This window comes from Aphelocoma coerulescens, chromosome 1 (genome assembly GCF_041296385.1).
Source record: "Aphelocoma coerulescens isolate FSJ_1873_10779 chromosome 1, UR_Acoe_1.0, whole genome shotgun sequence".
In the NCBI taxonomy this organism is placed as follows: Eukaryota; Metazoa; Chordata; class Aves; order Passeriformes; family Corvidae; genus Aphelocoma; species Aphelocoma coerulescens.
Window position 1 is genome coordinate 40,051,286 of NC_091013.1, and position 15,902 is coordinate 40,067,187.

Consider the following 15,902-nt stretch of genomic DNA (forward strand, 5'->3'; position numbering starts at 1 on the left):
GCACGTACAACTATTTCTTTTGATTTGCTCTATGGGATTTAAATATTCAACCCATATTACAACCGGGGTTTATGATATCCTTACCTTAACTCTAAATAATCCTTACCTGACAAGTGACCTTGGCAGCATCATTTAGTTATTCCCTAGTTTCATATGTGGGTGCTTTGAAAGCATTTGTAAATTAGTATGTGAGATAAATGTGTAATCAACCTTTTACTTTATTCTTCTGTTTTTCTTTATATTTGAATTTTATTTAAAAGTAAGGCAATTTGGGAAGATTCAATTTCAATAATGATATTATGCCTGATGTATTTACACGTTGAATGGCTTAAAAATGCATTTTCGATATCTAACATTTTTGTCATATATAAACACTAACTACATATAGAAGAGATACAGTCCTGTATCCAGTGTACTGGAAAAGTAAAACTCAGGAGTTACTTAACTAGTAAAGACTCTTATATCCTCATTGTTAGAAATCAGATATTCTTAAAAATAGGATGGTAACTTCTCCCATTAGGTTCAGCTAATCTGTATTTATAAGATGACTTCCCTGTTTAACATATGCTTTAGAAATTTCTAACAGAATCTGTTCTTTAGACTAGTGGAATGATGTTTATCACCCTTCTTTCTCATTTTTGATCACACTGACATTTATCTTATATTTAGACTTTCCAACAGCTGTGCCTGCTTTCTTTAGGATGAAAATTTTAATTTTGAAAAGCATATCCCCTAGTAATGCAGTTCTACTGGAAAAATATTGAAACAACCTGGAAATAACACTTTTCTTTTTAAGCACTTTTCAGTTTTAGATCTCAAAGTTCTAGACAAAAGAGAGCACTTAATAAATAGTTGAATAAAATACAAAATGTACTTTTTCAGCATTTGTATCTACTTGTCCAAAACATAACGTTACCATTTATTTCCTAGACATGCTATTTTTTAGTTGGATTAGAAATGTGAAAAACAGCCCTACAAACAAAACAACCTCGAAACCAAACCACAGCAACCCCTCAGACAGGGCTATCTCCATAAGGCAAGCCCAAATACTTCTGGCTAGCTGGTTAGCTCTCTAATTTCCTTCTCTTTGGGCACTGCCACAGCATCTCTAATTCCACAGTGCTCACTCGAGATCCTAATTTTTCCTGACCTCAGTACTCACATTTGGGGGATGCTATGTCAAAGCATTTCAGTGTCCAGGATGAAGTAGCCTGGTTCAGCCTTCTTTCCAAAGAAGATTATTATGGTAATTGTAGGTCTCAAATCAGAATAGATTATAAAAGCTTATTACTGTATTTTAATATAAAATATTGTTAACTAAGGGCATCAAACTTTAAACCAAATTAATAGCAAACAATGATCCTAGAGCCTGCAGACCAGTAACTTACCTACCACACAAACAGCTGCACAAATCCCTCACATTTATTTTTTCCAGGCTTTCAACTTTGATTAATAACATGGTAAAACCATGCAAGTCTCAACCATATTAACCACCGCTATATTTTTAGTCTTACTGACATGAACACTTTAATATAATAAAAGGGAAAGGAAAACAGAAGAGGTGTTTCATTAGGACACGAGGATTACTGAAACCGCTGTGTGGAGTATTTGCCAGGAGGTGGTGGGGGAAGAGTTATTACTCACATTTTAGCATGTCGTTAGGATGTGGAGCGAGAGGATCCCTCAGTGAGATGTGTTTGCTTTGGAAAAAAATTAAGTAATCAGACCGTCCAAGCTCTTCTCATTGACGCAGTCATAATAGCAAATTAGAAACTCAGTTAACGAGTTTCCAGCATTACATGGAAAACTATTTTTCCACATCTGTTATAAAGTCCAGTAATACAACAGTGCTACAAGATCCAGAAGTTCACATATTAACCTGCCAGTCCTTTTTTATTGATAGAGGGCTACATGCAAAAATATATGAAGCATGCAAGCTGGTTGGTTAAAAAAATAGCCTGCACCACAAACCCTTAGCAAATTTGCTATTGCAGCTGATTACAGAAGCTTATAACATATTTTAAAAGCATTTATGAAGAGAAAAAAAATCCCCCAAACCCAAGTAAACCCCCCCTGAATGGCTGATATAAACAAAAAACCTCAGCATTATGTCAGTAAAATAGTAGCTTCAAAACAAATTTAAAGATTAACGCTTGCCTAACACAAAATAATTCTATATTAAACATGGTTGGCTTAATGATTGTGTGATACTGGGACTGGAGTTAAATTTAGTCCAATCTCCTAGTTGACTGTTCATATGGCAGGGATGTTCCTTAGATGAGTTTCTGATACTAAACTCAGCTGAATGAATAGTATTAAACACATCATAAACAATATTTGGCTGAGTAAGTTGTTTCACTTTTTTCTTGCTGCATCTACCTGCCTACACATTTGCACCAGCAGTATGTTTGTAATGATGCCTTTTGTGAGGGAGCCAAGCCTTGTAAATCAGAATAATGGGCAAAACCAGTCACATATATTCTATTTCTATATTGTTTGCATGAAGAGAGCTACATTTCAAAATTCAGGAAGAGAACAAAGAGATCCAGGCATACAGCATTCTAAGAGTGACCCTGAAATCACTGCTCTGGACAGCACCCAAATAGCATAGTCATGGCTCTACTGCAAACACTGAGGTACCACAAAGGGGATGCAATAGCCCAGCAAGGAGAAGGGCAGAGCAACAGCAAATACCTTGTCACACTTTACCTCTGAGAAGAAAGCATAATTTCTATTTTGACCTTCACAGCATTTTTAAGGCACAACATCCGCAGTATCAGAAATGCAGGGGAACAGGGAAGGCAGCTATCCCATATTTTTTCTACCCACTAGAAAGTGTAAAAAAATGTGCAGAAAAACATTTATGTGGCACCAGAGAAAGTGAAACCCTATGCACAGTCTTATAGATGAACTTCATGACTGGAGGGATTTGTCTCCTACTTGAATGCCACACAAGCACATGTGAACCATTCCCACTCATCTGCACTCCCCATTCTGACATTGGGACTTTCCTTTTTAACTAGCCTAGGCTTGGCTGAGACTAAGATAAACATGTTTGGCTGCAACTTTTTTCTTTCAAAAAGAGGCAAACTGGATTATAGCAAATAACCTTTAAGATAATTAACTGACAATGCCACAACTAGCATAAAATCTTCCTTCAGGCGACCCCTAATTTAAGTATTACTGGCACAAAGTGGAGACAGATTGTGCATCACCACCGCAATATTTACATAGCAGAAACCCACAGAGCAGGAAACGTGAGACTCAATGATGCACTAAATTAGGAACAATCATATTCTAGTGTTAATTTGCTTTCTCCTCTATCCAAAATTCAGGTCCAGCAATTGGTACAAATGCACATAAAACATTCCCATTTTTAGTGATTAAGAACCACAGTCTGCAAGCAGTTTCACTCAAAAGTACATTCACTCATTACTGGGCACGTTAGAGGGATCAAACCCCCAAAAGTGAAACAGGTCTACCATCACAGATATTTTTTTAGAAACCGAAGGCTTCCTAATCCATTTATTTCTTTCCATAAAAGATGTCTGTGCAAGCAGTCTGAGTCCTCTGCCAGACTACCTGACTTTTGGTTGCAAATATTTTCCTCTGACAGTAACACTGTGATTCTGCAGCATAATGGAGCAGCAGTTTTAATTCTCCGATGCTGTAGATACTTGCAGGTACTCAAAAGGCTGTGTAATCAAAGAATTAAAGTTAAAATGGGGAGGAAGGAAAAGATAGCCATTCTATTTCTAAATACATTGGGAAGCGATACATTTATAATATACACTATGCAGAGACAGATTCCCCAAGCAGTACTCTTAGTTACAGCATACTTCATAAGATAAAAGCAAAGAGCCATCACCGACCTTTCTCAATCTTAAATATTATTCAAATTTGTTTCCACTATGGCATATTAACAAAATATTTACCTTGCCTAATCGCTGATGTTCTTCAAAAGCAGAAATCAGTTCTTGTGCCCACTTTATTTTTTCAGGGCTTGGAGAGAACTGTTCCTGGACAACAGCGATTTGGTTGGGGTGAATCACCTGCTTACCTACAAAGAAGATTAATAACACCAGAATCATGCATCAACAAACAGATGTTCAAGCAAAATGTTCCAACCACTTGAGGCTCTCATATGCCTTGCAGACTTTCTTGCTCTCTAACTAATTATTTTACTTGGTTTCTTTTATTTTTAAAAGTGGAAAACAGGCAGGTAGTTTTTTGACAGATTATTTTGAGAGTAAAAATACCTTGTGCTATGCTTGCATTCAGTATAGTTTGAAAGAACCCATGATTCTTTCTCCTCCCTCCCCATTTCAATCCTTACATCTTCTCTCAGTAATTTCAGGTGCAATTGTTTGTCTCGGGCAATTACAATTGTCAATAACAATTAAGAATAATGCATCTCTGAATTTGACTATATAAATAACAGCTCCAGCCAGTCTTAAATAAATTGTATTAAAACGTGTTCAGAAAATGAAATCTGAAGAAGATGGTAAGAGATCTGTAGGACTGAAAAGTTACCAGTAGCCTAAGGATCATGCCCTAAATTCTCAGTATTGTCTTAGCACCGTATAATCTTTGATGTTGGTTAAACTGTTGTTGCTGCAATTATTGGTAGTTGCAGGTAGGCTGTAATATTTATTTAGTCACTGGTATATCAAACAACCACTAGCAGTGCCCTGAGGTTTTATGAAGCATATTTTTAATCCTTTCTTGTATAAACATAAGAAAATAAAAATATATGTTGTCTTTTTTTTTCACTAGAGATTTTCAAACGTGAATTGACAGCCACATAATCTGTTTTAAATCTGTGATTGAATTTAGCTACCTTAAAACAAATACATGTCTAATTTGTTTGACAGTTTTAAAAGTGCAGTGTTTGACATTATTAGTTCATTTCTATGGGAATTTCACAGACTGGTGTGAATTTGTGGTTTGCTTTTAAGGTGTATTGATAAAGAGAGGCTACCGTAACTCCCAGCTTCCTGCAGAATAAATGACTCTCCTCGGTGCCAGATAACAAAACTAGTTAGAGGGATGAGCCTGATCCTGCAATCCTGCCAGCAAGTGAGCAGTCCCCTGCAGACCGAGGGTCCCACAGCCCTGCTGCCCTGCCGCCGCCGCAGCCTCTTGCGCAAGCGAGATTTTTGCACGCCAGGAAAAGTTGGAAGTGTCAGGACCTAAGGAGGTTTCCTGCACAACGGGGTCTGTTCCCGTGTTTTTACTGACACTGAGCCAGCTATACTTTAGGAATCAGCCCATCACTGGATCTGAGAAGTCTCACACATGAGCGCAGGAATACACCTATTTTCAATGAAAGCACCACTGCAAAAATCCCTGGGATTAGTTTCATCAGTCTGCAGTGGGTCTGAGTGATAACCTGGACTACAAAGAAAATCTCCTTGATTAAATGAGCAAAGAAGTAGTAGTCCTTTAGCGTTGCTACATTCCTTCGCTAAAAAGCCATAAGTGGCTCAATTTTATTTATTGTTAAACAACGTTTAGTTTATGATATTACAGGCATGCAAATACTCAGTTTGAAATTTCAATACCATAACTATTTTTAAAATACCTTAAAAATAGGTAAAAGCTTAAACCCCATTAAGAACTATAATTTTTGAAAGAAATTACACAAAGACTTTTTTTAAACTAATGTGTTTTACCTTAGGTCTACTCAGAGGTTTGTTAGTCAGTTTAATAAAATGTCATCATTAATAAGCTGATGATGTTCCTTATTTGTAATACAACAAATTCTCCCAGCTAAACCATTAATTCCAAAATTGAAGTGTGTACAAGCATTTCTTGAAAAATCCTAAGGAGCTTAACTTTCTGAAAAAAATGTTGAGCATATTTTAAATTATATTTAAAGTCAATCTCTAATTACAGCAAAATTAAAAATACATCTATATGATTATTTAAAGTATAAAACATTTCTGTAAAAAGATTTGCTTTTGATAAAGATACCTATAGTAGTAAACGATGCTTTTTTATAATTTAAACACTACTGAACAATTTATGGAGAATATAATCCAACTTTTGATTTATAGAACTCAGTTGATTTTTGTCACAGACTACCTATCCAAATAACTGACATAATGCCATGCAGGAACCAAATAAATATTTTAAACAGAATTGTTTTTATTGACAAGTTACTGAGAGGGTGCAAAATTGGAAGGCATTAAAATTTATGACCACGAGATCTTTTTTACAGTACCACTTGATATATTGTGCTTTAAATCAATACTTGTCAAGTCTTTTAGGGAACTGTATGATGGTGTCATTTCAGTCTTCTACAAAAGACTGAAAAAGAGAGGACACCTAGACTGTTTCGTATTTATATCTGGTTTCACAGCATGTAGCACAGGACTTTATAATGACTAAGTCAGCTGTTAAAGCTTATAGCAAGGTTTACCTAATTTTTTACATAAACATTCCTAAAACCTATGCCCATTTATATAGGCAACACACTGATTTAAAGTCCACAGGTAGCAGTAGTGTTAAACATCTTGCTGGCTGTCTGTGGATATATATATATATGTGTGTGTGTGTATATATATATATATATATATTTTTTTTTTTTTAATATTTATAAGTAGTCATATGAAAAGACTATTAATTTGGCTGAATTACTTTTGAAAACATTTGATTTCACTTTTATACACTCCCTGAAGGAAAACCAGGTTGATTTTAAGGTAACTGGAAAAGATAACTTGGCTACAATAAGCATTGAGGTTCGCAATAATATTTAAATACCTGGTAAATGCTTCATCATATTATTTTGCTTGTTTAATCTTGAGTGAAGCTATTTGATTGCATTAAGGACAATTTTACTGGCCTAATATGGGAACATCTAAGGACATATAACTTTGCTGAATATTTTGGATTTGCGTTGCTTTTGAGGGTGGTGAGTTCAGCCCTGTGCATGCAAATAAGTGAGTTTTCTCCAGATATGAGAGCAATTTGCAAGACTCAGCTCATTTTAGTTCTGTTGGTTTCAATGATTTTGATTCTTTATAAAAAAACTAGCAGGGAGGCATCATATATTTAAAAACTAGAAGAATTGCACATTTTGAACTCGTTAGGGTGACATTTCAGTACTTTCACATTATCAGAGGACTGTCAGTGGCAAAAACAATGTGCATACTTCTGCTTTATGCAAGGTCATGGATTAAGCTAATGCCCATTTGTAATTTTCTGTGATGAATGTGAAATTGGAAATGTTAAAATGTTTCATTTATATAGATTTGGAAAAAACACTTATATAGGTTAGGAAAAATATGATTTTGCTTTCAGTGTTGAAATTACATTTTATTTCAAGCAAAACAAACCAGAAAGATTATAAAAATATTAGATAAACTGAGAGCAAGAAAACCAAAAAACAAGAGAAATATTTTAGATGGACCTAAAATATTTTTTCTTTTTTGCAGAAGAAAAGGAAAAATGTTGTTTTGTTTTAGCTTAAACAGATTTTAAATTTTTTTCCCCACACCAAATCAGAAGAGTCAGTATTGCCCTGTCTCTAATTACGGTTGGACTGATTGTCAGGTTGTTTGCTGAATTTTGGAAATGTGTTGATGATAGCTGCAGAAAGGCAGGAGGCAAAAAGCAGGTGCTGTGAGTGCACCTTAATAAAATCTGTACCTTTCACAGACCTTTACTCCTTGTATGGAAAGGCAAGTATGACACATGTATGGCCAAGTTAGAAAGTCATTCTACACCCTAAATTGCTACGTGACCTTTTTGTCTTCTGTCTGGACCCTGTCTTAAGGTCAGACAACTTCCACCATAAAGTCCAAATCACCATCAGCGTTGGTTATGCAGAGCATTGCTAAATTTCCTAAATTGGCAGCCTCAGTTCAGCATTTAAATGCATATTAAGCATTCAAAAAGAGTGCTCTCAAAGGTGCTAGGCATCTGCAACTCCGTCTTCTGTCGACAGGAGGTTCAGATGTTTATGTTTTTTCAAAAATCAAGCCTTTCCTTAAACTAGGAAATACTGGTTGAGACTAGGTAGCCGTCAGCAGGTGCTACCATTCAGCAGCTCTATTATTTTCCCAACTTCAAAGGCAGACGAGTGAAGGGTGGAAGTCCACATGGCCGTGGATAATGTAGCTGTGAGGAGCGAACCATTTCAGCTCCAAAACAAGATTTGGGTTTGCAAATGTCAAAGCTCGACAGACAGTAAAGCAGAGTTTGTGCCAAAAAGCATTGATTGCTATTCTTTCACTGGCATGCCAAGATCACTTAAAATTGCACCTAATTTTTTGTTTGGTGCTTTAAGATACCATATACAGCTAACTGTAAAACCAGAGTTTGCTAGGTGGCATTGCCAGGACCCATGCTTTTGGTAACAGAAACCTAAGGGACATACTATTCTCATATGTACATATATCCTGGATGGAGGGCAGAGAAAAATAATGTAATATTCATCCTGTATGTTAGAATTCTCTAATGCATGTGTCAAATGGCTGATTTCTATTGCAAACCCCCAATCTTTGGTGTCTGCACTGTCCCAATAGGGTGTCCGAGTGACCTGGCACACCAATCACAGGGTAACAGGCTGCATTACAGGACTGTGGGGCAAGGAGCCTGCTGCTCTTGCTGTCTGCCAATTCCCATAGGTGTCACCAGCACTTACTGGGGGGAAAGCCAGGAGATGAAAAACAAACCAAAGAAAACAATAAGAAAATAACTTTCCCCTAGCAGTTAGCATATGAGATTTGCTTCTCAACTTTTTAGCCTAAAAAGTATTTTTTAACTACTGCTGTTGTTCAAACAAAGAGAAAGGGCTCCAGTTGTGGAGGGGCCATTGCAGAGTACAGTATTGCCCTTCCCATGGCTCTGTGATGGGAGGAATCATTGCACAGCCTCTGCCCCAACTTCTCTTCAAACCAGTCACACGCTTCATGGCATGTGGTTTTAAAAAGCAGCCTCTGACTTTTCAGGCAAAATTTCCAGCCACAATTTTTAAGACACTAATAAACATAGAAGAGCTTGATATCAATGAGTTTTTCAATAAATGACCTGAAATGAAAATCAAGTTATTTGTCTAAGTGACAGTAAATGTAGCAACATATTTAAAATGAACAAGATCTGCGTTCCTTTGAGACATCGGCAGAAAGTCGTACCAGTGAATCCCATTGAGGCACCTTCTCTTGATTGCCTGCGGAGCCCATCTTCATCATGGAAATCAATGTAAACAAGGTCTATTGCTTGAAGGCCAAATGCCTTTGCTGTGACTATTATTTTTTGTCTGGCATATAGAATATCGTGAGTTTCCTTACTGCTTGTTGCACCTAAGAAAATAATGAGAACAAAGAAAAGCTGATAAGAGTGTTTTAAACCTTCCTGTTTTAAATATTTCTTATGTTAAAAAAAAGGGAAAGTTTGAGATTATAGTTAACTGATTTAGAAAACAGAAGAGGGATGTAAGGCTATACTATAGAGTCAAAAGGATACTTTTCTGAGGAAAAAAGAAAGCTGCTTTAGCAAAAATAAAAAATACTGTCCCTTTAAACACTAGCTTATAAATTCAGATTTTGATTTAGTTTAAATCAGAAGTTGTAAGCCTGAAGTCAGTGGAAGCTTTGTCTGGTAAGGACTGCTGACTGGACTAAAATGAAAGTAATTATTTGATTTTACTATTTACTGCATGTACAGTGAGAAGCATTACATCAGGAGAAGCTTTATGCAAACTGATATACTGGGTCCAAATAAATGGTTAAAAAATTCACACTGAGAATAGAATTGCACTTTCCTTGGTTCTGATTCTTGTCACAACTGATGTCCTAAGCTGAATATTTAAGCTTTAGTATTTGAATGAAAAATTGATGGTAGATGACTTCTGAGAAGAAGCAAAAGTATTCATGAGACTTCATGTGCTCACAGGGCACCAGCTAAGCAACGTACTCATGTGAAGGCTAGTGGGAAAAAAAAATAACAATAATAACCATAAGGTAACTATTTAGATACGGATTTTCAGTCTGTAAGGAATATTTTAGTAAAGCAATGCTGATTTTTACATTAACATACTTATTTTTAATGTAGAAGTTTTTGATAGAACTGTGCTTTTATCTTTTATCTTTAAACTGAATCAGAAGCTAAGTGCCCTCTTACAAAAGAAATGGTGAAGCACTTTTTATTTTTTAGGAAGACTAATAGTGCTTTCATGTGGCTGTATTGACGTGACATATTTAAAATAAATTTATGAAAGCAAAATGTAGCAGGAGAGTATTTGTGCTTGATGTCAAAAGCCTGAGTGACAGTTGTATGTAAAGAAGTGGTGAAGCAGACACCAGAATTTTAGGACTTTCAAATGTAGATCTAAAAAGCATGTGAATGTTTTTATGGATACAGTATTTTAAAATTATTTCAGTGACTCAGCAGGGTGGGGTTTTTTGGTTTTTTTTTTGTTTTTGTTTTTTCATTAACTTTTGGTGCTGACTGGCAAGAAGCACAAGAAAGTCTGAGTGCCCTGTAACACAAGGACCATGTTTCAATTTGCCAGTGATACATTCTGCATTGATAAGAAATTAAGGAGAAAAATGAAAACATAAAATGAGACTCAGGTGTCATTAATTATTTCTGTTAGAAATTTCATGGTCTTCTCCAATGCAAATGCCATACATAAACATTTATAGTAAAGAGAAAAGTAACAACCTATGCTGGCACGGAAATCCTCTCCTCCAAAGACAACTGCATCCAAATGAAAGCCAGCCTGGGATCCTGCTCTCAGTGCTTCTTCACAGACAGCCTTCAAATGAGAACAGAGTATTAATATCTACAGAAATGCAGGATGTGGAGAGACTACAGAGGATATTACAGCAACTCAGCATTACCAAAATCTTTCCAAGAAAAATGCTCTTATTAAGCAAAGCCACTGTAGATGCTCGACAATGCACAGTGCTTTAAAATGACTCAGCAAAAGAGAAAAAGTATTTTTCTTTCCCTAAGCACCCATATCCTCAGATTTCAAATACAGGACATCAATAGCAGGTTCCCCACCTTCTGGTTTACATTATGCCCTGGGTGTTACTGTGACTACTTCTTCAGATATTTGTGTAGCAACATGAAACAAAATTTGGCAAATACTGTGTAAAAACCAACAGAAAGTATTAAATTTGACTAGTTTGACATGCAATATATTGCACGAGAAACAGATATAAAGATCAGAATCTCTTTTATGAAATAAATAATATGAATGGTTTACAATTATTTTAAGTTCCTTATAGGATAGAAGGATTGCCAATTTGAAGTCTTCTGCTACACGTAACTAAAAATAAGCTAAGGAGGTTAAAAATGCAACAAGTACTGCAGAAAAGCATTAAAATAAAAGTTTAAAAATTTGCTGCTATAGCTATTTCATCAGGAGAGTAATATTGCTATTTTATATTGATGTTTGGATAATATTAGTATCTTTTAAGGCTAAGGCACATGGAGAGAGACATGTAATTACCAGCTCTACTAATGGGTGTTCTTCTGTGGCAGCTGGTGGGGCACAGGATTATTCTTTAACAGAGTGTGCTTTAAAAGGCAACTCTCCTGCCAGCATCAGCAACTGCAACATTAAACCTCCACTATAAAATACTGTAGGTGAAGAAAAACCTCCATGGTTTAAAATATGATCTAATTCTGTGTTTGCACACCGGACAGGAGCATGTCTGTTTGGTTACTGCTTTACTATGCTCCCAGATAGGTTAGCGTGTGCTGTAAGATAAATGGCTGTATCAAACGATCAGGCTGCCTGTGAGGTACTTCTGGAGGTACTTCTGATCTGTGTGTCCTCAGCTGGTCTGAAACTTTTCCCTTAGAGCTTGGGAGGGGAACACAGAGTTCCTTGTGCATGCACGAGTTCTTCCGTTTCATTACCACACTGCCTTGCCTTTCTGAGAAATCTGGACTCGATAGTAAGGGTTGGGGAGTGATTTATATTAAAATGAAATTTATAAATCAGATTTGATCTAAAATTAACCTAAAAAATGAGCGTGTTCTTCAGATATTTTCAAAGCTAATTCTACTTCTAATCCTAGCCTTAAACACTCCATCATACACACAAAGAAACGATAACATGGAATTTGGTTGTAATGTTTTAGTAGAATCTGTTATAAAGATTCAAGTTTAGCAATAGTGAAAGGATGATTAACTCTTATTTCAAATTACGTGTATACAAAAGTTGAGTCTGACAGCTACTAAATAGCCACGTGTACTGCAAAACTGAGTATTCCAAATCTTTGGAGAGGCCCATTTCCACTCCAAGTGTGTTCAAAACAATAATAGGAATGAAGAGAGGTTTTGTTATTTGGTGTGGACTGTCTGGAACTGTTCTGTCACTGGAATATTTTGAATTTATGAAGGCCTTTACAATACAAACATCAGAGTGCAACATGCAAATGTTTTTGGGGATTGAACAATATGTTTTGTATTTTTTAACCTCTTTTCCTTGGTGAAATTAGGGAGAGACTGAGGGGTATTCTGCTTATCCTAGTTTGCTGAGATGGCTAAATATGAACACTTCAAGACTTTCTTACCTTAAAATTCAGCAAGCCCATTGCAGTTTCCACAAAGGGGATAAAATTAATTCGTTCTACAAGTGTTCGGCCTTTTAGGTGATGTAAGAATTTGTCTGAAAACTAAAACTAGACAGAATGAGCTATCAGAGGGAAAAGAAGAGAACAGCCTACATGTATATACAACATGGCAAATATTCACCTGACTGTAACAAACACCCCTCCCTACCCCAAAGCCTGATAACTAAAAAAATTGAAACAGCTTTTAACAAGGCCTGTGATTTGAAACTGCAGCATTCCCATACATTTCTAAATTTGGAGGCTGGTTTGCAAGGAAAAAAAAAAAAAAAAATCCAAGCTTAGCACCTCTCACCCTGGCTTAGTGAAATGCAAATCCGTGGGCTCTGGAAAACAATGAAGTGCTGCTGTACCTGAGGTCCGGTTTTGTTTCAGGTCCAGCACCGCCATCACTGGAAGCGCTCCCCAGCCTTCTAAGTGGCATCCGTATTATTCATTACGGCACCGTTACCCTTTTGTTCAATAGGCTTTTCTTCATAATTTTTTAGCTTACCTAGGAAGGCCTTAAAAAGGAAGTTTAATTCTTTGAAGACCAAAGCTTGCCAATTTTTTCCATGAGACCAGTTCACAGCTAGCTCTGAGCTGCCAGTGGGGTAGCCCAAATTCCAAAATCTATCATCTGGAAACATACAAAAGCTCTTGCACAGATTTTTCCCCTTTCAAAAGGAAAAAAAAAAAAAAAAGGGGGGGGGGAAAAACCTTCAGCCCTATATTGTAAATGTATTATGTCTGTCCAGATCGAGTAATTTGTGTCAAGATAAACATATTGCAGGTACTGCAAAAATGTTAGTAAATAAAGACAAAAATCACATATGCATATATTTTAAATTTAAGGAATATTCGACTATTAATGGATATCAAAGGAAAGGGAATTTTAATCATCTCTCCATTCAGTCTCAGTTGGGTAAATCATATCTAAGAGATTTGCATAAATATAAACCATCAAAGACTTTTCATCTTCAAAGGGGGTTTCAAGACCCTATAAGCTTTGTACTGTAATCATCGCAGGTCACAACCCTGCAGGAATAAGGCTGCTATGGCAACATAAAAAACTAATGCTTAAGGCTTAGCATAATATTCTGACTAATAGAAAGGAAACTCATTTTAAAAGCTGGCAGCCTATTTACCAGAAGCTGGATTAGAGGTGTTATTTCCCCTTTTAGCTTCCCCCCACCACCCCTCCCCAAAAGAAGGAAAATCTAATCACCCAGATCTTGAAAAAAAAAAAAGCTTTCCAGCAATTTGCAGTAACTTTACAATTAGGCCAAAATAAATCACAGCTTTCTCTGATGAAGAATTCTGCCCTCCCATCTCTGCTCTGCATCATCACCATGGCCCTCTTGGTAACTTTTCTTTAGTGAAGAGAATTCCACTCAAAAATGTGCAAGGACAAAAAAAAATTCAATTCACTCTGTACAGTACAGCAGGTTACTACAGTGACAGAAAACAGTAAAGTTCACCCAGGCAAATGCAGAAAATGAGGTAATACAATGGTATCAGTATATATTCTTAAGACTCCTATCTGGTTTTTATTTTTTTAAGAGGAAAAAAAAAGTTAAAAGTATTACTGTGTGTATATTTTAGGTGCAAGTTAAAGAGCGAAGTTCTCATTTTATTTTAAAATATTTTAAAAGTCACACTCCTGGGATTTTTCCTATCTTTTGTTTTGAAGGTAAGGAAATAAAAAGCACATTTAATTAAATATTGCCTCCCTTCCTCTCCCTTGTAAAAGATTTGCAATAAGCACCAATACAAAAGGTAACGAGTGGAGAAGTTTCAATTAATTTTTTTTTTTTTTTCAAAAGGAGACGATTAAATGTTTCCGGCCCGGTAAAGTGTTCATTTCAGGGAGAAAGGGGAAAAAAAAAAAAGAAGGCGGAGGAAAAAAAAACCCACAAAGCTTGGGGAGGGGATGAAGTAGCAAGGCCTCAGCAATTCTTTCAATTCCAGTGCACACCCAATAGTGTGTCGGGAAGAATGCACACTGGTCGGGATTTGTGGGAGAATTGTCCCGCCACAAAGGAGGGAGAGTTACGCTTGTTATAGTCCAATAAGCCATGCCAGTCAAACAAGTACCCACACTAGGGACAAAAGGAAAGCAAGAGATTCTCACACAAAAGAAAACAAGTAAGCCCATCTTTTAGTTGTGCATCAGCCTCCAGGTTTTCTGCTGCACATAAATAAAAATGAAGGGGGGGGAGCGGGTGTGCGTGGGGGGAAAGAAACAGCTTCTGGGAGGCTGAGAAATCATGCTGGAGTGAATTTTTGGAGGATTGGGAAAAGAAGGCAGTGGTGTTAGGCAGAGTGTGTTCTTTGTGTGCAAAGGTTGGGCAAAGGGAGAGGGAAGCAAAAGAAGGACAATGAGGCAGAAGCTTCTGGGGCTGGCTTGTTTTCCATGATGGAAATAAAAGTTAGCAAGAGGGAAAGTGGAAGAGGATGAGAGGACAAAGAGCCCTGGCATCCCATCTCCCTGCAAAACCTACTTGGTGGCAGCAAGGGCTCTGCCATTTTGGTATCATGAATATTCATCACTGACAAGTTATGTCTAACACTTACATGGCTGTAAAACCCTGAGAGCTGTACTCTGGTTAATTTAATTACCCGTTGGTGGATGGGGATGGTGAACCTTCCGTGGCGAGTGGTGGAGGCCGAAGGGGCAGCGCCACGGAATGGATGGGGCCTGTCACATACCCAGCGTATGGGGCCGTGCTCCATTGTGCGCTCCGGCCGATCTCAATGGTTTGATCAAGGTTAGATGCTGAGATTAAAATAGATCCTAATATGTCTGCCTGCCTTTCATCACAGCTTGCATGTGTGCTAGTTGCTCAGCTAGCGGTTTGCAAAAATATAAAGTGAATAATTAAGCATTATTCCTTTACTGGCAAGTTACAGTGATGCCTTTTCCTGGTCATAAAATCAAGAGTCAAACACAGTTAGAAGGGAAAAAGGGATTTTACCTTGGTATTTATTTTAAGGATCCTTAGGTGCACATGTCCAGGTGGAATGCACCTCCATGCACACCACAATGCACACCCCTAAAAGATCTGGTATAACATTATAGGTCTTACTAATTAGCATATCTATCAAAAATTCCTCAATGAGAGGCTCAAGTGAGCCCCCCTCCCCAAGGAACCTTCCCCTGGATGGTTCTATCTTGGTTTACAGAATGTGTTCTGGAGAGGACTTTGGGGTCTGGGGCACATCAACCCTTACTTATGAAGCTTCTAAAATGTTTAGTCTCTTAGCTGAACAAACAAGTCCAAGAATGTAGGCAAAAAGCACTAAGAATACAGAAGTTGTAAAAAG

The 15,902-nt window shown here is 37.0% G+C and overlaps 1 protein-coding gene across 2 annotated transcripts in view; it reads right to left on the reverse strand.

Moving 5' to 3' along the window:
- The window catches only part of CLYBL (citramalyl-CoA lyase), a 170,852-nt gene that overhangs the window by 12,669 nt on the left and 142,281 nt on the right, over positions 1 to 15,902 (reverse strand). For both annotated transcript variants that reach the window (XM_069007931.1, XM_069007921.1), the window contains 4 exons: positions 12,540 to 12,641; positions 10,672 to 10,765; positions 9,141 to 9,308; positions 3,936 to 4,060 (listed from right to left, as the gene is read on the reverse strand). In XM_069007931.1, coding sequence (XP_068864032.1) covers positions 3,936 to 4,060; positions 9,141 to 9,308; positions 10,672 to 10,765; positions 12,540 to 12,641 — 489 coding nt within the window. The remainder of the gene's footprint in view (positions 1 to 3,935; positions 4,061 to 9,140; positions 9,309 to 10,671; positions 10,766 to 12,539; positions 12,642 to 15,902) is intronic.